General features: G+C 33.8%; 2 protein-coding genes across 4 annotated transcripts; both read left to right on the forward strand.

The window, feature by feature from the left end:
• Window positions 1–7,552: 7,552 nt before the first annotated feature.
• Window positions 7,553–14,651, forward strand: LOC145619234 (kinesin-like protein KIN-7F). Of its 3 annotated transcripts, XM_081673881.1 has the most exons (15): window positions 7,553–7,715; window positions 8,359–8,489; window positions 8,606–8,838; window positions 9,280–9,369; window positions 9,464–9,564; window positions 9,660–9,773; window positions 9,858–9,939; window positions 10,022–10,089; window positions 10,174–10,239; window positions 10,371–10,495; window positions 11,006–11,342; window positions 11,930–12,034; window positions 12,528–13,298; window positions 13,542–13,852; window positions 14,075–14,651. In XM_081673881.1, the coding sequence occupies exons 3-15, from the start codon at window positions 8,619–8,621 to the stop codon at window positions 14,394–14,396; spliced, it is 2,712 nt and encodes a 903-aa protein (XP_081530007.1). In that variant the 5' UTR covers window positions 7,553–7,715; window positions 8,359–8,489; window positions 8,606–8,618; the 3' UTR covers window positions 14,397–14,651. The 3 variants fall into 3 exon arrangements, with proteins under 3 accessions (XP_081530007.1, XP_081530008.1, XP_081530009.1); XM_081673882.1 differs by lacking the exon at window positions 8,359–8,489; XM_081673883.1 differs by lacking the exons at window positions 7,553–7,715; window positions 8,359–8,489 and having other exon boundaries at window positions 8,701–8,838; window positions 9,284–9,369.
• An 811-nt stretch (window positions 14,652–15,462) lies between these two features.
• On the forward strand, window positions 15,463–18,985 carry LOC145620304 (NADH dehydrogenase [ubiquinone] 1 beta subcomplex subunit 9-like). The gene is made up of 6 exons (XM_081674948.1): window positions 15,463–15,629; window positions 15,755–15,796; window positions 16,116–16,197; window positions 17,016–17,071; window positions 18,476–18,546; window positions 18,759–18,985. The coding sequence occupies exons 1-5, from the start codon at window positions 15,501–15,503 to the stop codon at window positions 18,521–18,523; spliced, it is 357 nt and encodes a 118-aa protein (XP_081531074.1). The 5' UTR covers window positions 15,463–15,500; the 3' UTR covers window positions 18,524–18,546; window positions 18,759–18,985.
• Window positions 18,986–20,482: the final 1,497 nt, after the last annotated feature.

Consider the following 20,482-nt stretch of genomic DNA (forward strand, 5'->3'; position numbering starts at 1 on the left):
TATTATTGGATTTTAACTAATCTAATTACTATACAAATTCTTGTTTGATTATAGTTCAAATTTTTTTTTGCGTTTCATAAAGAATATTGTCGTGGTTAATATAATGATGTAGACGATAATCAATCTTATAGCTCGCAAAAGCAGTTGACATCCACATAAAATAGTAAATTTCAATCATGGTTATAAAATGATGGTTTACAGCTTGAGATGAAAATGATGGAGTAGTCTCTTGAAAATAGAGTGATTAAACACTATATGCCATTAATGCAACTAAAAATAATGTCCACAAACTAGTTTAAGAAAAAGAAATTATGAAACGAAGAAGTCATAAAAATTGGGTAAAAGCTCTTTTCTTGAATTTCATCCACTAATTCCATGAACTTGTTATGGCCCACAAATTTCTTTATGAACCACCCATTTGGCCATATTCACTTCTCTGTTTTTTGTCCATTTCGTGCCAACAAAGTCAATCATTCTACTTAAAGAAAATATTAGGGGTTTATCTTTATTTTAATCTACTCCTATTAGCCATTATTAGATGCTTTTAGCTTTACATTATTAGATGTTTTAAAAAATGCTTAATATCCATTCTTAGATATGTTATGCTTTTTTGAATATTTTAATTTGTGGCCATAAACTAATAAGAAGTTTAGTTTTGTTCATCAAAATGTAGTTGTGGTCATTGGTCACTAATGGAATGATATTGGAGTAGCTATTGATGATGAACTAAATGTTAGCTATGTAGATAGATAATTAAAGTATGATTGTTTGGTAAATTAAAGTGCCTTTTAGGTACTATGAAAATAGATTTAACTTTCCCTAATTATGTAGAATATATATCGATATCTACTTAAATCCTTCAAAAGCTAGGAACTTGAACTTTTAGCCAGAAATTATTTTCTTTACCAATCACTACCTAAATCATTGCATATGAACTAACCCATTACCTATAAACTAGTAAGAAGTACACATTGAAACAAATATAACAAGATCCCTCATAATTTTTTATATATATATACACTTCCTCTATTTTTATTTAGTTGCAACACACCCAATTCGCACGCATGCTAAGGAAGACATTAACTAGGTAAATAGATAAATTAATTTACAAAATTACAACACTTATAAGAAGAAAGGGATAAGTTGCTAGGTTTAAGTTTCATAGATTAATTCATTCGTTTACCTAATTTTAAATCACCTCATCGATAAACGTGATAAAAAGGTGTATTGCAAGTATAATAAAACAGAAGAAGTATTTATCTATAAATCATAAATGTTAATCAATGAAATATTTATAAAAAAAATTAAAATATGTATTTAAATAAGAATGGATGAAGTATTATATTAACAACAAATCCAATAAGTAAGGGCTTGTTTGGCATCATTTTTGGTTTTCAGTTTCCTGTTTTTTTTAAAACTTAAAACCAAAAATAGGAACCAAAAATAGGAAACAAGAAAAAGATGTTTTCACTTTTTTGTTATCAGTTTTCAAAATTATCATGATTTTAGTAAGTCTAAATATTTTTTGATCCACTATGTGACATATGTAATATACTTTTAAAAAACAAAAAACCAAAAAACAAAATAACACAACGATGCCAAACAAACCCTAACATTTCTATAAAATTTCACATTAAAAACAAAAACAATTAAACAAGTGCAGAGTAATGATTAGATGTTGCCAAAATGGGCCGAGCACCATGGGTCAAAGTCTACTTTAAAAACTAATTTGTTTTGTACTGAATGGCCCATTGAGTGATGACCTCTGGTCGTCGAAGAAGCCTCATGAAGTCGTGATTCGTGAACTCGTGAACATGATTGAGGCTCTTTCACCTTTTTTATTTTTAGTTTTTTTTGAAACCACCTTTCTTTTTATTATACTAATATGTGATTTGAATCTTTCTGAAATTATCGGAAAGTTATTAGACATACACAGAAATATCCTCGTAATCTTGTGTGAAAATTGAGATTAAAAAAAGGGGGTGGATAATACGTAGTATATGGATTGTATTTGATGCTTGATTTTAGTTTTTTGGATATAACATTCAAAAACTTAATTAGGTTAACACAAATTTTTATACCCGGCTGGCCACATGGTGCGGCTGGGGTTACTTGTAGGGTATTATTGGTTTTGTCAGGGGTTACTTTTAAGTGTTACTTGTATTTTGGGGTTACTTGTATAGGTGTTACTGGTTTGGTATGAGGTTGCTTGTAGGGGTTACTCAGAATACAAATAGCACCTACAAGTAACCCCATAATACAGGTAACACCCTACAAGTAACCCCTGAATACAAGTAACCCCTGAATACAAGTAACACCTTACAAGTAACCCTTGCCGTACTAAAAAAAACCTCTTCTAAGCTAATTATTTTGCGCCTTTTGGAGCATGTTGCTTTTCGGATTAGGTTACAAAACATTCAAAAGAAGAGCAATGGTTTAGAAACAATTACATACTAAGGGTCTGTTCGTATTTGCTTAATTTCAGTTCAGTTCAGTTTAGTTCAGCTCCAATCAGTTCAGTTCAGTTCAGTTCCAATCAGTTCAGTTCAGCTCTTAATTTCCCTCTCACATAAAATATTCATTTCAGCTCAATTCAATTCAGTTCAGTTCCAATCAGTTGAGTTCAGTTCAGTTCAGCTCCAATCAGTTCAGTTCAGTTCAGCTCAGTTTAGTAAATATGAACAGGCCCTAAGGCTCTCTTTGTACATACGGATCACAAAAAGTTCTACTTAAACATCTATAAACAGTTTGTACAATTGTCTCCAATGAAAGTTACTACATATATAACTCCTTCAGTAAAGCACCAAAGCTTCCTTTCACACAAAAAAAAAGCACCGAAGCTAATTTACAACAAGCAAACAATTTAAACACGAATGAAAGCAGACATTTGTTAGAACACGTCTTAATTATTTGCCCCTTATGAACAGCCTGGGGCTGAGTCTGTATCCTTGGGAGTGTATAAACTCCTCATATTTTATTACAAGTATATAGTATGTACGAAGTTGTCGAAGTATCTCACCCAAGTCACTTATAATTAAAGTTGTGACGGGTGTGGCCCAGGCCCATTGCAACTTTGTAATATTTTACTTACACATCATTATGTTCATTAGTCAACTACGTTAATTTGTGTATTTTTGTTAATTTTTTTTTCCCAATATTCATGCATATATAATCAAACATTATGAGACAAACCACAAAATGATATAAATAAGTCATAGATGATAGAACCAATTCAGAAGAACACGCACTACTAGAATGGATTTATTGATTTAAATTAAACGAGTAATAACGACCCTTCCTACATACTTCATAGTAGTTTATAGTTAACTTTGAAATCAGTGTAATTGACCACTTATATTGACAGATTAGAATATGATGTTAGCCAAATTAGATTATTATTATATATGATCAGAGCTAATGTTTCTCCTTTGGTCGGACGATTGTTGTTACTATACATACCAAATGTCTGTATACAATGGAGCTAAAAGACAACGAGCACTAGTAAGTACTCCGTAGTAATTAGTAAATTGGACTAATACTAAGATGCAAGCTAAGCTTTTAATTATGAGGATAAATCACTTAATATTTAGAAATTAAATTATTAACATCTAATTAAGTGTGGTGGGTAAACCTAATTATTACAAGTTTACAACTATATTATCTTTCTCCAATAACTATCAGAAATAGTTGGTAAGTTACCACTAATAAGGATGCAAGTGACCACAAAGTACACTTTTGTGTGTAGCAAAAGGATTATGGAAAGTAATTAGTGGTTAATCTACTTGATTTATAAGCAAAGGTATAGTCTTTTTACTTATCATGATCTAACATCTGTCTCTTACTAAGTATCATTTCATTGTTCTAATCTCGATCTCAAATTTAAGAATTAGAATTGATTTTATGAAATTATCATTTTTATAAGAAAAATAATAAATTTTCAAAATAATAATGTATTTTCATTAAACCTAACAACACAAATCTGAAGCCGCTTTTTGCATTGTTGAAGATATATACAATGACCAATTGACCTCATTAAACATGTGAATTAAGCTTTCTTAGGCATGGATAAGAAGTTTGAGTATGGAATGATTGAATATTTTCCTCGTTAAAAGTTACGATTTTTTTGGTGATCTAATATATGCAAGATAAGAAACCTATTTAAGTGAACAAACTCTTGCTTGGTAACTATAACTCATAAAACAAACCCCTATCATAATCAACAAGTTAGACATCTCAAAAGTTGATTACATAATTTTAGTCCATCTCCACTACTCTATCCATTAATTGAAAAATGTTTATGCATCAATTAATTTCCGTAATATTTTTAATTGCTACAAACTTTGACCTTTGCTTAAAAAAACAATAAATTAATTATAAAATACTATATGATGGTCAAGTTTAATACAAAGATTAAACGGTAAGCACTCATAGTTAAGCCGGTGGAGTTGTTGACTTGTTGATCTCTCACTTTCATCTTAATTCTCACTTTAAGGTTTTATAAAATAGGAAAATTTGATTATTTCCCCTTAAGAATTGGGGCAAGATTAGGAAGACTTGCTTTTTTTTTATATCATTTTGTTGGATCTCATCTTTATCAAGAGTACAAACGTCAGTTTTATTTTTATTTTTTTGTTTTTTTTTATTTTTTAATTATTATTTTTTTTATTAATATTTTTTATTTTTCTATTTTTATTTTATTTTTTATTTCTTTGGTACTTTGATTAGATTTTGTTAAGATTTTTTGTTTTGGTTTAAAGTTTTTGGGAGCTGCTTTATATAGGATATATATAACATAATAATTTAATTAGACTTGAGTCACTTGACTCTACATAGTTCTTACATTCTAGCTTTTCCTTGCAACTCAATTCAATTGGAACTTTGAAAGTGAGAGAGAAAGATAAATGACTCAATTGGATGTGATCACATAAATTTTAAATTACATCCCTTAGAAGTCAGATCCTTTTAAAACAAGGGGAGATATAAGATTGAGAAATACCACCCAAAGTTTGGACTTATTATTGATCTTAATTAAGACATTATGGTCAGATTAGTCATACATCAATCGGTTCAATCCTTATCATTAGCTACACGTACCAATTGTATTAGTCTGTCCTCAATATCGTTACTTGATTACTCGGTCCTATATATTGCTACTTCATTAATACATGGATAAATGTGTGGATGTGTTGAAAGCTTTGGGCATAGTACTACCGAACTACCGATACAATAAAAATCTCAACATCAAAATTATGAATGTTCAAATTGAAGTAACCCATCCATCAATGCTGAGATCACGGCTTCTCTTCATCTTTTTTCTAAGTTAATAATAATTTGTTCCTAGTAAAGGTGCCTTTTTTCTTTGATCTAGGCCTTTTTACTTGAATCGATAGTAGTTACAACCTACACACATGAACCTTAATGATTTGGTATGCTTTTCACTTGATTGAAATTTAAAATTAATTTGCTTTTCACTTAGTTAAATCTAATTAAAATGTCGAGGAATAATGTCACAACTTTCTTATTCATTACCTTGTTGAAGTACTTTTTATATTAGTTATATAAGCAATTAGAGTAATAGTGCATGTGCAACTCCTCGTCCAAATTAGCCTTCAAATATTGTGGACTATAGTACAAATGCATTATTTTTAGAAGAAAAGTGATTAGCCTATCAATAATTAAAATTTGTTAGCATAAAATGATTTTTGGTTTGAAAAAGAAGATGCACCTAATCTATATCCATAACACCATTATTGAGTTGGTGCATGAATGTTTACATACCATACACCAACCTAAGAACCATGACAACCTTATTGCATATGTCAATAGTTCAATCTATAACACCATTGTTGTTTGGCTACATCTAAATGTATGTTTATATACACCAACCATATATATACAACCTTATTACATATATTAATCGTTCGGTTAAACTAAAATCATTTCATCGTAAAGTCGCTAACTTGAAATATTGTCTAAATATTTAGCTTGTTGATGACATGTTTAAGACTATAAACCTATTCCAATATTGTTAACAAGTTTAATTAACTCCATGTATCAGCAAATATCCTTATCGCCTACAATCTAATATACAAAATTATTGGAAAGATAAACATTAATCTAACATTTTTAGTTTTGTCAATATTGTTTTTCTTGTTTCATACTCCATTGATTTTGTATAGTTCTATCCTTCCTATGAGAAGAATGCTTTTGATTTTGGCAACACCAAAACTTAAAAAACCTTCTAAATTAGGGCCTGTTCATATTTACTGAATTGAGCTGAACTGAACTGAACTGAACTGATTGGAGCTGAACTGAACTGATTGGAATTGAACTGAACTGAATTGAGCTGAAATGAATATTTTATGTGAGAGGAAAATTAAGAGCTGAACTGAACTGATTGGAACTGAATTGAACTGATTGGAGCTGAACTGAACTGAACTGAAATTAAGTAAATGTGAACAGGCCCTTAGTAAACCTTCTAAGAAGTGAAAAGTCGAAATTACCCCTCAACCACTGTGTAACGGTAACAAATATAACATGCAAGAAACAACATTTATTAACTCACACCTCTCACATTCTTCCATACACGAGTCCTCCTTCTTCCATACTCCACCACATCACTATATTCATGGAAGTTTTCAAGATATTTTTCTCTGCAAACGCACCCATGTTAAACTCAGTGAACCTGGACCCACTACACCAATCATATGGGTTAAAAATTTAATCAGACGGTTAAAACAGTAAAAACTAACTAAAGTGTAAATAGACCACTTTAAACAGCGTTACACCTTATATACCCCACCTTTATCCCGCCACGTGATGGTTTTCTCACTTTCTTGGTACCACAAAGTAGGGGCAAATTGGGTATTTCACTATAACGGCAACAACGTTGACACTTTTGTTCTTTGTTTTTAAATTTTTGGTAAAACATTATCATAAATTTTGATATTGATTCCAATTTCCTAATAGTATTATTTTATTAATAAACTCCCGTCTTCTCGGCTTTTAGACAATGACACAATTACGGAGTATAGAAAATTTCTTAACCATTAGTGTACTTCTTTTGCTCATTTTTTTCTTAAGAGAAGTGATAAAATATAAAGTAGATCTTCTATTGTTTGACATGTAATTTTACCATTCGTTTTTTGATTAAGATTTCTTTTATTATCCTATACTCACAACATAATTGTATTACGCACTATCTGATATAATCGTTCATCTACGTTTTTAATGTACCTCCTAAAGTGTATGTTTTAAGATTATGTTGCAAACTTTTGAATGGATTATAACAACACCAGGCATAATTTTATTGCGCATTCCTAAAACAAAATATAAAGTAATTTTCCATTTTAAATTGTAATTTCTAAAAGGAAGCGAGAAGGTAAAAGTAAAACTTAAACAGTCAATGATGTGTTTTGGTGGTTAGTTTTCACACCATGTTTCCGAAAATACCCTTTTCTGTTTATTTCTGCTTTTTAGGCCGGCAATTTTAGAGTTTTTATTAAGAAATTTCGCGTTTTTGGATTTTGAAACTGAGCGTTTTAGAGAGAGAGAGAGAGAGAGAGAGAGAGAGTGAGGAAAGGAGAGGTGAGAGAAATCAAAATGAGGTGACAAAAAATTATCTAAAAATAAAAATAAAAACACAAAAATCAAGTTTTTCGGAGGATCCGATATTTTTTGTTGGGATTTTTCGGAATTTTTTCCCCTTTAATGAGGTACACTATCTTAGACTTAACTCTTCTATAATTCTTCAACTGTCAAAATAACAACGGCATTGTTGTTTTAATTTTGAATTTAATTTCTTCTTAATTGCTGATTTAATGCATAAAGTTTCGATCTTTATTTCATATTCTGTGTAATCTTGAAATTAATCTTAAAATTTCGTTAATTTTAAGAATTTTAAGGGCTGTTTCATTGACTTTTCAATTTTTTAAAACGGTAAATAAAAAAAAAATCTTAGAAAAATTTAAGATTGTTCAATGTAGAAGAAGTTACAGAAAAATAGTTAAGAGAGAGAAAGTAGTGAGAGAAAGCTTGGGTGGGTTGCTTTAGAGTAAAGGGAGAAGCTTTATTATTAAGATTGCTGGGATTTTTATTTATTTTTTCTTTTTTGGAAACTTAAAAGGAAAGATCAAGCAAAGTTTGATTAGTTTTTGATTTATGATTATCAACCTAATCCCATGATTATAACCTCTAAACCCCCGTGTTTTTCTGTCTCCTAAATCTTAATTGTTTGATTTTGCTGTTTTTTTCCAGTTAATTTAATTAAACCCAGTTAAGAAAAGTGAGAAAATTGCTATAATTAGTTTCCTTTCTTTTTTCTTTTTTTCTTTTGTTTTTTGGGTGTTATTTTTGCAGAGAATAAGGTGAAAAAGGCACTTCATTTGCTTTTATGAGCTGTTGAGGCACCAAATTTTAATGATGACAATGCTTTTCTTGTGAGCAATTAACTGATTTTGTTGATTTTTGGGGAATCTTAGGATACTAAAGTGAGTTGTTGATTTTGTTGTAAATGTTGTGTTTATTTCCTATTTTAGGGTGTTTTTTGCATAAGTTATGTTGTTATGAGTGTTATTGATTGTTGTATAATGGCTACATTATTCAGCTTTGGGTGTTGAATGGGGGCTATTGTGGCCGAGGAGTCGAAGAATTCGGACAAGATGACCGGAGGGGCGGGCCGAGAGGAGAAGATCTTGGTGTTGGTGAGGTTAAGGCCCTTGAATGACAAGGAGATTTCCAAGAATGAAGTAGCTGATTGGGAATGTATTAATGAAAGTACCATTTTGTATAGAAATAGTCTTCAAGAACGCTCTGGACTTCCCACGGTTTATTCATTTGGTAAGGCAAATTTTAAACTAGTAGATCATTTAAACATCATGATCTTATGTTGATGCATGATGTTCGTGTTTATGTCCTTTGTGAGGTATAGGATTGCTAGGATATTGTGAATTTGTGATGGATATAATATGTAGATTAGTGAGAATTATAACATTTCTAATGTATGATTATAATTTTTTGCTCATGCATTTCTCGAACTTTGACATTATAACTTACTTATAAGGTGCAATGTTCTCGGACAAGTGACTGCATTGTAATTATAATGGCTGTTTAGTGAAGAACCTGTGAGGCCGTGATTAAGTGAATTTTTTTAATGATTTCGGTGGGTGAATGGGTGATTTTATATGTTTGTAACTTGTAAGTATGTGCTTGTGCTCAAAGGGAATGTAAATTCTTGTATGTTTATTATTAATTTTGGTTTATCTTTATCTTGTTTGGTAGACAGGGTTTATTCAGGCGATTGCCCATCCAAGCAGGTGTACGAGGAAGGAACAAAGGAAATTGCTCTTTCTGTTGTTAGTGGGATTAACTGTAAGTAAAAATCGTGTTTATATATCTACCTACACTAGGTATATATTCAGAAGATACAATGTGTGACGTATTTGAAAACCTTTTTGCTCATCAGCCAGCATTTTTGCTTATGGTCAAACAAGCAGTGGGAAAACATACACCATGAATGCAATTACCGAGTTTACTGTTGCTGATATATATGACTATATGCAAAGGGTAATAGAAACATGGAGTACTTTCTTTATATTTTAGAACTTTGGATAACTAAGTCGAATGTAATGTTACTAAGATAAGCTTCTGTGGTTATTTAGCATGAAGAACGAGCATTTGCTCTCAAGTTCTCTGCCATGGAGATCTACAATGAAAATGTGAGGGATCTTCTCAGTTCGGACAATACTCCTTTGAGGCTTATGGATGATCCTGAGGTAAATATATACATCTCTTGAAGCTTGAACTAGTGTATCGTGGGATTGCAAATTTACTGATATGATATATTTGCATGTTTTCAGAAAGGAACCATTGTGGAAAAGCTGACTGAGGAAAAATTGAATGATTGGAGCCATTTAAGGAAGCTTCTGTCAATTTGTGAAGGTAAAACACAACGACTAGTAATATGGATATATTTTCTCTGATTTTCTGTTCTTGTTTATTCAGTTTTATCATGACATTGCAGCTCAAAGGAAAGTAGGAGAGACCTCCTTGAATGAACAAAGCTCAAGGTCACATCAAATTCTCAAACTGGTATAATTCTTCCTTTGATTTTTTAGAACTTTATTTCATATGATTTGAGTATCCATCTCTTTATGTGTTTGTTGATACATGCAGACAATTGAGAGTTCTGCTCGTGAGTTCATAGGCAAGGGAAACTCAAGTACCCTTTCAGCTAGTGTGGTAAGCAACTAAGGACTTAAGTATCTCTTGCTCCATTTTGATTAAACGTTTAACTTGCTGCATTTTTTCTTCAATTTGTTTAAATGTTCTCTTTGAGGTTGTCAAACCAACATATTGGTGTTCATCTGCAGTTTTTTATTGATCTGGCTGGAAGTGAACGTGCATCTCAGGCTATGTCAGCCGGGACACGATTAAAAGAAGGTTGCCACATAAACCGGAGTCTGCTAACACTAGGGAATGTTATCCGCAAGCTAAGGTCTCTTCCTGAATTCTAGTTCTCTAATTTTCTTTTTCTGGAAATGCCTTCTGACATATTGCTACTGAGATGAACTATGTATTAGAGGCGCTTCTATAGTGTGATGTTTAGTGTTTAACTTGTATGGATTTCTGCTTGCCTGCTTGTCATAATGACTCCTCCGTAGATTACTTAGTAAGTTAGTAGTATCTTTAACGGATTCAATAATAATTAATAAATGACTAATTTGTGGTAATGGGATAATGCTAGTTCTTTTATTGCCAATAGTCAAGTTCACAGCACCCTTCCAATAAAAAAAGTAAAACTAAAAAATATTCAGCAAAAGCTTAGAAATTCTTACTAAATTGTAGATTTATACTTTTTGATACTTAATCCAATCTCTCATATTGTTGTTCTTACAAAATAAACTTATTTCCTTGTGTTACTTGATGATCAAATGTTGAAGCACTAGTGATCGTTAGGTAGCAACTCCATTAATGGCTTATCACTCTTTACTCTGTCTTGCTGCAGCAAGGGAAGACAAGGACACATCAATTTTAGGGACTCTAAACTGACTCGCATCTTGCAACCCTGCTTGGGAGGCAATGCTAGAACTACCATCATCTGCACTCTTAGCCCTGCACGTAGCCATGTGGAGCAGTCAAGGAACACTTTGTTGTTTGCTAGTTGTGCTAAACAGGTGACAACAAATGCGCAGGTGAATGTTGTCATGTCAGACAAAGCCTTGGTCAAACACTTGCAGAAAGAACTGGCCAGACTGGAAAGTGAGCTAAGGAGTCCAGCCCCCACATCATCATCTTGTAATTGTTCAGTGACAATCAGAAAGAAAGATCTTCAACTTGAAAAGGTATTATTTTCTTTCTGAGCTCTTCCAAGAATGTGATTGAGCATGCTAATTGTATATGGTAGACTTGGGTAGTTGGGTATGACCTTGGTTCAGTTGATTGGTTGGCCATCTGTATGGGCAATTACCTGGCTTTTTATTCACCTCGAGACTTCTAGGAAGATTATGTTACCCAAAGTAGTGAGTATTTACACATGTTTTGCTAAATATTTCTCCATCCGTCTGAATTGATTGTTACAACTATTTTGAGATATTTGGATAAAGTTGTCACCTTCTTTAATTGGTATAGTTTATAATTGGATTTCTAAGACCCCTGTATAGATTGAGAAATAGAGAGTGTGGAAAGTCCAACTACAAAGGTTCTTAAAGTAAGATAATGTCATAAGATGGATGAATATCCTTTGAAAATGTTCCTCTTTTTGGTACTGCAATCTAGACCAGATTAGCTAGCAATCTGATCTTAGTCTTAATAAGCTTGAACATTCTTATTCAGTTACCTTGAACATATTAGTCGATTCATCACTTTTGGTTATATGCTGTTAATTGTTTATCTTTTTTTTTTTTTTAAAAAAAAAATGAATTTTGTATAGATGGAGAAGGAGATTAGGGAGCTGACAAAGCAAAGAGATCTTGCTCAATCTCGAGTTGAGGATCTATTGCAAATAATTGGAAATGATCAATCATCTAATAAACAGGTAATTAGACAATACTTCCTCCGTTATTTTTAGTTGCAACACTTATCTTTTCACGTGTGCCAATGCATAATTTCTACCACTTATCAGTATGTTTTTTTTTTTTTTTTTTTTTTTTTTTTTTTTTTGACACAATCAGTAATTCAGTATGTTAAATCTATAGTTATTAATAAGTAACAATCTTAAACTTTTTAGTTAAATTACAAATTGTTTGAGATGAACCTAACAAGACCTTAACTATATTTTTCGTCAAATATATAGAGTAAGTGAGTAATTCATTTAAGAGTGTCAAAGCGGAGTATGTTAATTGTGCAAAAGTTAAATCATTTGCAACTAAAATTAAACAGAAATAGTATTTATGTTCAATAAACTTGTTGCAAGCTGATCATGCTTCTTTTTGTGGATTAGTAACATTTCTCCTGTCAATAAAATTAAACAAACTGCACCCTGAAATTTGCTGCTTTAATTACTGACTGTCTCTGTTTACTTCCATCAGCAACGGCATAAACCCCATGCAAAGTGGAAAGTACCGAACAAATGGGAAGACGAAGGTTCTATTTCAGACTCAAGTGTGAACGGTCATCATCGTGTTGATGGTGTCCAAGATGAAGACGGTGAAAGTTATATTGAGGATCCATCTTCACGGGCGTTAGAGCATGAAGACTATACATCTGAGATGGGTGACGACCAGTGTAGAGAAGTCCGATGTATTGAAACGGAAGGATCTGAAGCTTCAACTACGTTTGGTAATGGGCATAGCAGCAATGGCAGGGGCTCCCATCAAAATGGTTATTTGTATGGTTCATTGGAACAAAGGATCCAGGAAGTGCAAAGGTCAATTGATTCCCTTGTTAGTCCTCAACCTGAAAATCCATCTCTGTGGGATGATTCTGCCGATGCATCAAGTTCTAGGAGTATGAATTTCAACAAGGTTCGGGGCTCTAAGGGAAGTTATACAAACGGCGGCCAATCTTATCCCTCTAGTAAGGAAGAATATTCGGAGAGAACCCCTCCTAGTGATGTGGAGATGGACTACAGCGGCAGACCTGGAGAATTTAAAAAGTTTGCTGTACTAGATTATGGTGCTAACTCTGAAAAGCTGTCACGTAATGGCTCTCAGTCATCTGTTGGAACTGAAGTTGTTGACGATGTAAGATCACAGAGTGGGAACAATGGCGCTGATGAGGAGATTACAAGTGTCCAGACTTTTGTTGCTGGCCTCAAGGATGCTAAGCTTCAATACGAGAAGCAACTTGGAGACGCACAGGTTAGTATACTGCTATTCTCAGTTGTAGTATATAGTAGCACTAGAAATATATCAGCATTTAGTCATTTACTTGGCAAATTCTCTGGTATATACATTATTTTGTTAGAATTAGCTAAATTTGGATGGTGCTGGATGATTACATTAAAACTACTGTCAAGTTAGATAAATTTGTCCTTAATGTGATTATTCCTGGCAAATTTTGTTGAGATTTATAATTATGTGTTATTTTGTTGATATGATTAGGGACCTCCTGAATTGAGAAAGTCGTTGAGAGACGTGGGATTGGATCCCATGGTTGATGGAGAAGATTCAGAAGACACTGCATTGGATTGGAATTTGCAATTTGAAAAGCTTCAGAAAGCTATTGTTGAACTTTGGCAAATATGCAATGTTTCTTTGGTTCACAGGACCTACTTCTTCCTTCTTTTTAAGGGCGACCCTACAGATTCCATTTATCTGGAGGTCGAGTTAAGGAGGCTCACGTTCCTCAAGGATACATTATCCCATGTTAATCGTTCGGTAGATGACGGACATGCACTGAAATTGATTTCAAGGTTCACTCTTCTTCCTTCTTCCAATTTCTTATGAAAGATTGCCTATACAGTTTGTTTTTTTTAATTTAAGTTTTTGGTAGGATGTTATGGCGTATTTTCACAAATTTCGCTATTACATTCTTCAATAATCTATATAGTGCTTTAGCTGAACAACATAACCAGTAATAATTTAAGGTTGAACCAAGCACACAACTAAGTAATATGTGTTTGGTGGTGAAACAGTGAGAAGGCACTTCGAAAAGAAAGGGAGACGCTGAGCAAGCTGATCAACAGAAGGTTCTCAAGTGAGGAAAGGAAGAGGCTTTACACGAAGTGGGGTATCAAGCCAGATTCAAAGCGTAGACGAGCACAGCTTGTATCTCGGTTATGGACAGAGACAGAGGACATGGACCATATTGTGGAGAGTGCAGCTATCATTGCCAAACTAGTGAAGTTCTCAGAACAAGGACGGGCGTTCAAAGGGATGTTTGGGCTTAGCTTCTCACCTCCAATCTTAAGGAGGAGATCATATGGTTGGATGAACAGCAAGACATCCCTTGTATGAGTATTTAGTGTATGACTTGTGTTAGTGTGTAGGTAATAGGATCTATCTATATATAGTCGAAGTTAGCCACAGATATCGTTCGATTTGATTACAGTGTTGCCCATTCTTTCCACGTTTGTAGGTGAACAGAAGATTGTTTATGTGATTCTTGTAAGCTCAGGTTAGGAGGTGTATGTTGGTTTTTGGTTTTGTGCTGCTTCCTGCTGGTGATTGTATCTAACTGAGAGTTGAATGGGAAAGTTGTTTTAGTTATTATTTTGCTTCGAAGTTGGTGTGACGTCTTTTACAAGTACAAATTATAATACAATTGTAGTTCACTATATACAAGGGTTGTTTGAATATCTCATGTTATCCTAACCTAATATAATTCTGAGCGCAAGAGTATGCCACTTGATATCTCTATTGAATATTGATCAACATGTATTGGTTTATTTTTGACACTAAATGTGTTGTAGATCCACCTTGATAATCATGCATTTTGAATAGGCTCTAGTCAATTCGTATAGCGGCCAAGGTCCAAAAGATAAAGGTATCCGAGGGTTGTATACCTACAAGTCACCGGATCAAGATTTTTGAGTCCGTCAATCCTATTCTTGCACACAATTTCCTTTTTCCACGATCCATCACCTTTTAGGTAGATCACGTGTAACAATGATGGGGAAGTCTTTAAATTGGCCGAACCGAAGCCTTATAAGTAATTGGTCCTTCCTCTGGAATGTGAATTGGTATAAAGAGCCTGTCAATATATCAAGGACGGTGTTGTAAATAAGATGTTTTATTCCGCGAGACTCAATACTTTAACCAACTAAGCTAGTTGACATTCACATTAATCCACATATCATTAGTATTCATAATTCATTACATATTTACATATGTGTTTACCACTTCGTACATCTGTACTTGCTATACCTTACTTGTCTACATCATTTTCCTTTTGTTACCAACCATTTTTATGCCAAAAAAAAAAAAAAAAAAAAACCCTCAAAACGACGTCGTAGGGAGTGTAAACTCACCCATTGTTGTAGCAAATGCAACTTCTCTCTAGAAACAAGTAAAGAAGAAAGAGAGGAAAATTGAAACAAAAAAAAACAGAGGAGAGAGAAAATGAGCTTGTCGACGGCGTCGTTTTTCGCCAGAAGAGCCGCTCAGAAGCAGAAGGTCCGCCTTCTCTACCGCCGTGCTCTTCGAGATACCCTCAATTGGGCTGTTCATCGTCATCTTTTCTATGAAGATGTATTCTCATTTTCCCTCAATCTCAAACCCTAATTTTCATCTCCATTTCCCCAATTCATTTCTAGGGTTTTTGATCTGATCCCTTGTTTTTAATCTTGCTTTCTTTTGATCTTCTTATTTTGCAGGCTGATGAGCTTCGGAAAAAGTTCGAGGCTAACAAAAATCTGGTATTTTTTTTTTTTTCTATGTAGAAATTAGGATTTAATGTTTTTTCATATTTACTGGATTGGTAGCTGAATTAGAGTGTATAAAGGATGACATTGGGAATGGGCAGTCTATCGATCGAAATTGGAGTGCTTTTGTGTATTCATTAATCAGTGAATTTGGGTGCTTTTGCATTTGAAGATGACGCTTTTGAATTTAGATTTAGTGTATCTATATAGGGAAGTGTGATTGAGGTTTAATGTTGATAGCTAACAGGTTATGCATTTGTTGATTGATTCAACATTGTGTAATTCTTACTGAGTGTTTTTCACGGTGTTATAGGAAGACCTTGATACAATTGACAGAATGATTGCAGTTGGTGAATCTGAGTACAATAAGTGGCGACACCCTGATCCTTATATCGGTAAGCAATGACTTGACCCATGGTTTGTTACTGTTTTGATACAAGTAACTGTTAGTGTTTTTCATTGATTGATTGGTTGACATGTAACTGTGTAAGTTCTATGTATAGTGTGATGCTTCATTGAAGTGTTAAAGAAACCAGCTTTTAACTTTGGAAACTTCGTAATGCAATGTATTGTTGGAAGACGGTATGTTGGTTTAGCTTAATGTATGTTTTGGTTAGGAAGTTAGAAGAAGAGGATAAAAGAAACACCTTTGATCTTCATTTTGCTTTGTTTTTTTAGATTGGCTGAGCGGGTTGGTTATTCTATAAGACATCTGTAAAACGTTTAACAGACTGCCCTAACTGCAAGTCTGCAACTATATTTGAAAGCATGGCTGGTTAGATTAGTGACTCGTTGGATAATCTTTCTACATTGTTGATGGGAGAAAATTCTTGTAGCTTGTAGCATTCGACAATGTAGGTTACATCTGAACCTTAATGCTTACATTAGTTATATGTATTATGATCCTTATCCAATTGAACCAAATGTGTCAAGTTATCAACAGAGTTTCTTCCCGTCTTTTTCTATTACTCTCCAATTTCACCTGTTTCACTCTAATGCCTGGTGTGGAGTCTAAGATAGAACTTTTCTGTAATCTGCAATGTGCTAAACAAAATGGGTCAATGCCGAGAATTTTCTAAATGCAATTTACAAATATGCCAACACCCTACTTTCTGAATAAGTTAATGAAGTCTTATTGCTCTTTGTATCTTATAGTGTTGTAACTTGTTGATAGTGGATACTGTTACTCATGCCTTTTCAAACCCCTCTGCAGTTCCATGGGCTCCTGGCGGTTCAAAGTTCTGCAGAAACCCAGAACCACCTAAAGGGGTATGTGCTGTTCTTTCGCTGGTTGAAAATGTTTTGTTCTTTCTTTGGCACAACTATTCTGCTTTATCCCAGAATACTCTTTTCTGATTCTTGACATCACATTGCTATTTTTTTACCCAAATGAAACGGAATGAGATAAATGCTCCATCTTTTGCATTACTAACATTTTATTTTTGTATCTATGACGGATTGACGGCTTGTGTAAACATGACTTTTTGTAAGCTCCAATGTTTGCTAGTCTTAAGCTTTGTTGTCTTCATATTTTTATTAATACGAAGTATTTACTACCATCAAGCATCAACATATCAAGCTCCTTTGGTTAATTTTCAATAAAATGTAGTGTTATCTTGTGTGGAATATAAACTTCTCTTTTTATGCATCCTAGGAAGAAAAACCCCTTAGAAGACTCTTGCATTTGCAATCACTAGCCATGGACATAATTCTATTTTTGATTTATATCTGTGGCATGATTTAGGTGCCAATTTCACATTGGTATAATGCCCCCCTTTTATTTTTGCATGCTGTCAGTTGTGCACGTGTGTTCAAGTGTTAGGGTGTATTCCTCTTCAGTTTATTGATTTGATAACACAACTCCTCCTTAGCAAGAGAGGGGCGATTGTTTTTCTTGGTTTCTTTTGTCCCCCTTTGGGAGAGAAAATCACTTAAGAGTTGTTTTGGGCTTTGTGGTGCTGGTCTTTGTTTCTATTTTATTCAATAGCATCTAGTTCGTTGAATAGTTGCCATGTGCAACGGACTAGCGTGATGCGGATAAATAAAATGGACGTAAGGTTGTTTTGGATAGATTAAGCTCAAAGCTTGCGTGCAATCGTCAATGGCTTTAGGCCATTACTCTCAATTTTCTTCATACAATTTTCTGCCTAAACTTCTCTTCTCTAGACTACTTTTATTTATACTACTACTACATTGCATAAGTTGGCAAACAAGGCCTTAATTACTACAAGTACTACTCGTCTTCTTTCTACTTTACTACAGTAGCAAACAAACACCAAGACAGCTTGTCTGCAGCTTTAACGGTCCCCTCCCTGGTCTTGCATTGGCCATGGCTTGTTTTTGTTGTTGGTCTGCTGCTGTTCCTTTTGTTGTCTGCAGTAGGTGAGAACGATGGGTGGTGGGTGCATTGCACCATGACTCATGAGTAATATGTGTTGAAATGAATATATTTTGATGACTGCTGTCAGCGTTGGCAACTCAAATGATATTGTCCACTTTTCTAATCTTAGTTCTGATATTTGTTAGTTGCTTGAGATTATTTGGATTTCTCAATTTCTTTCTTTCTGCTCTCTTGTTTGTAAACATCTTGAATTTATTAAGTTGATTTAATTGGTCCATTTGATTTCTGATTTCCCTCTACCTTGCCTGTTTCTTAAACTCTGTCTATTGCAGATTGAGATTATTTACAACTATGGCCAAGAAGAGGCCGAGCTAAAGTAGCTTCATATCCTTGATGCAGTAAGGTTAGCAGTGCCCCATTTCTTTCTTTCTTTTATTATTATTTTTTATTTTAACTCCTTTTTAGTGGATAAATTGCTTCTGAGCTGGTTGGCTAAACTTATTGAGGAAAGTAAAGAAGTGATTAAGTAGTAGTTTATAAGCATTTTAACCTGACTTTGGATTGTGCTCTTTCAGTGATTGTTAGTCTTATGTGTTTCCTGACTGGTTGATGCAGATGAGATTATTCTACCTGTGGTGGGAAGATAATGATGAAGAGTCATCTCCTGTTTGCATTTAATTACGCTTCAAACATTTTGAGATGTTCAGTTTCCCGTTTTGAAATTTACTTAGGTTCTTGCACTTCATGTAAACTGTTTGAAAGATTTGTGCACATGAATTATTAATCTTCTAAAGATGTTAATAATTTACTATCATGAATAAATTTTCTTCTTTTGTTAAGGCCTGATTCAAAGGCTTCTGTTATTGTGATTCAGGGTTGTATAACTCTTTTTGTTTGAAGAAAAGGATTGTATCACTCTTTATGCTTAAGAAAGATCAGACAGGGAACAGTCTCTTAATCGCCCTTAGAACATCATGTTTGCACATTAGATCTGTTTTTGATTGACTGCTAGGAAGCCGTTACTGTGTTGGACTTGAGCATAGAGCCAATAACTTGTCGTTGATAAGCAAATGGGAAAGACCGTGTAAATCTCAGCATATAGCTGGTGAGAACCATCTTACATACGTGCGGCTGCAATTGCCACCAGAACTCAATATCGACTTGGGGCTTAAGAAGCCACTTAAGCGAAAGCCTGTTGTCGCACATAGGCGAGGTTATGATAATAATTATTATGATGATGATAATATAATAAATGTTCATATGTTATACAAGTATTATTTATATCCAAGAGACTATTACAAATCCATTGTTTAAAATGTGGTGAATTTTAATCATATTGTCAATGTCTTTAGTTAATCTCCCAACAAATTCTTTCATCGTTGCACGACTAACATTGTCTACTGGAAGATGCTTCCTCTATTTTTTAATAGTTGCAACACATCTTTATCACGCCTTACGAGGAGGTGATTAAACTAGGTACACAAATTAATTAAGCTATGAAATTTTAACCGTAGCAACTTATCCATGTCTTCTTATCGGTGATAAAAATTTGAAATTAAATTTATCCGTTTACCTAGTCTAATATCTCCCTTAAAATGCGGGCCAAAGAGGTATGTTGTAAGTAAATAAACACGAAGGAAATATACATCAACTGTAAATATAGTCATATGGGACAACTTATCACTATGCCATCTTAGGGTCAAATAATGACCTTTGGAGCTATATGACCATTATATATTGTCAAAAATGTCTGTGGTAGGTTTGAGTTCACGAAATCGGTGCAAGTACGAAAACGGGTAAATTGACCATTTTAAGGCAAATTGGGTGGTTCCACCCACCCAATTGGACTCACGGAGGGTATTAGGGACCATGGTTAACATCTCGGCAATTTTTATTTCCGGGCAAAAAACGGTCAAAAAATTCCAAAATTGAAGGCTATTATCCATGCTTTTTTAGGAATTTTTGATGTTACGAGGTTCGGTGGCGAAAAGTCTTGAGATCCTAGCTAGGGGATACATCTTAGGGTCATATAATAACCTTTGGAACCATGTATGACCATTATATGTTGCATCAGTGCAAATACAAAAATGGGTAAATTGACCGTTTTAAGGCAAATTGGATGGTTCCACCCACCCAATTGGACTCACGGAGGATATTAGGGACCATGGCTAACATTTCGGCAATTTTTATTTCCAGGCGAAAAACGGTTAAAAAAAATTCCAAAATAGAAGGCTATTATCCACGCTTTTTGAGGAATTTTTGATGTTACGGGGCTCGGTGGCGAAAAGCCTTGAGATCCTAAGGGATACATCTTAGGGTCATATAATGATGTTTGGAAC

The sequence above is a fragment of the Chenopodium album genome, chromosome 27, assembly GCF_948465745.1.
Source record: "Chenopodium album chromosome 27, dcCheAlbu1.1, whole genome shotgun sequence".
Classification (NCBI taxonomy): domain Eukaryota; kingdom Viridiplantae; phylum Streptophyta; class Magnoliopsida; order Caryophyllales; family Amaranthaceae; genus Chenopodium; species Chenopodium album.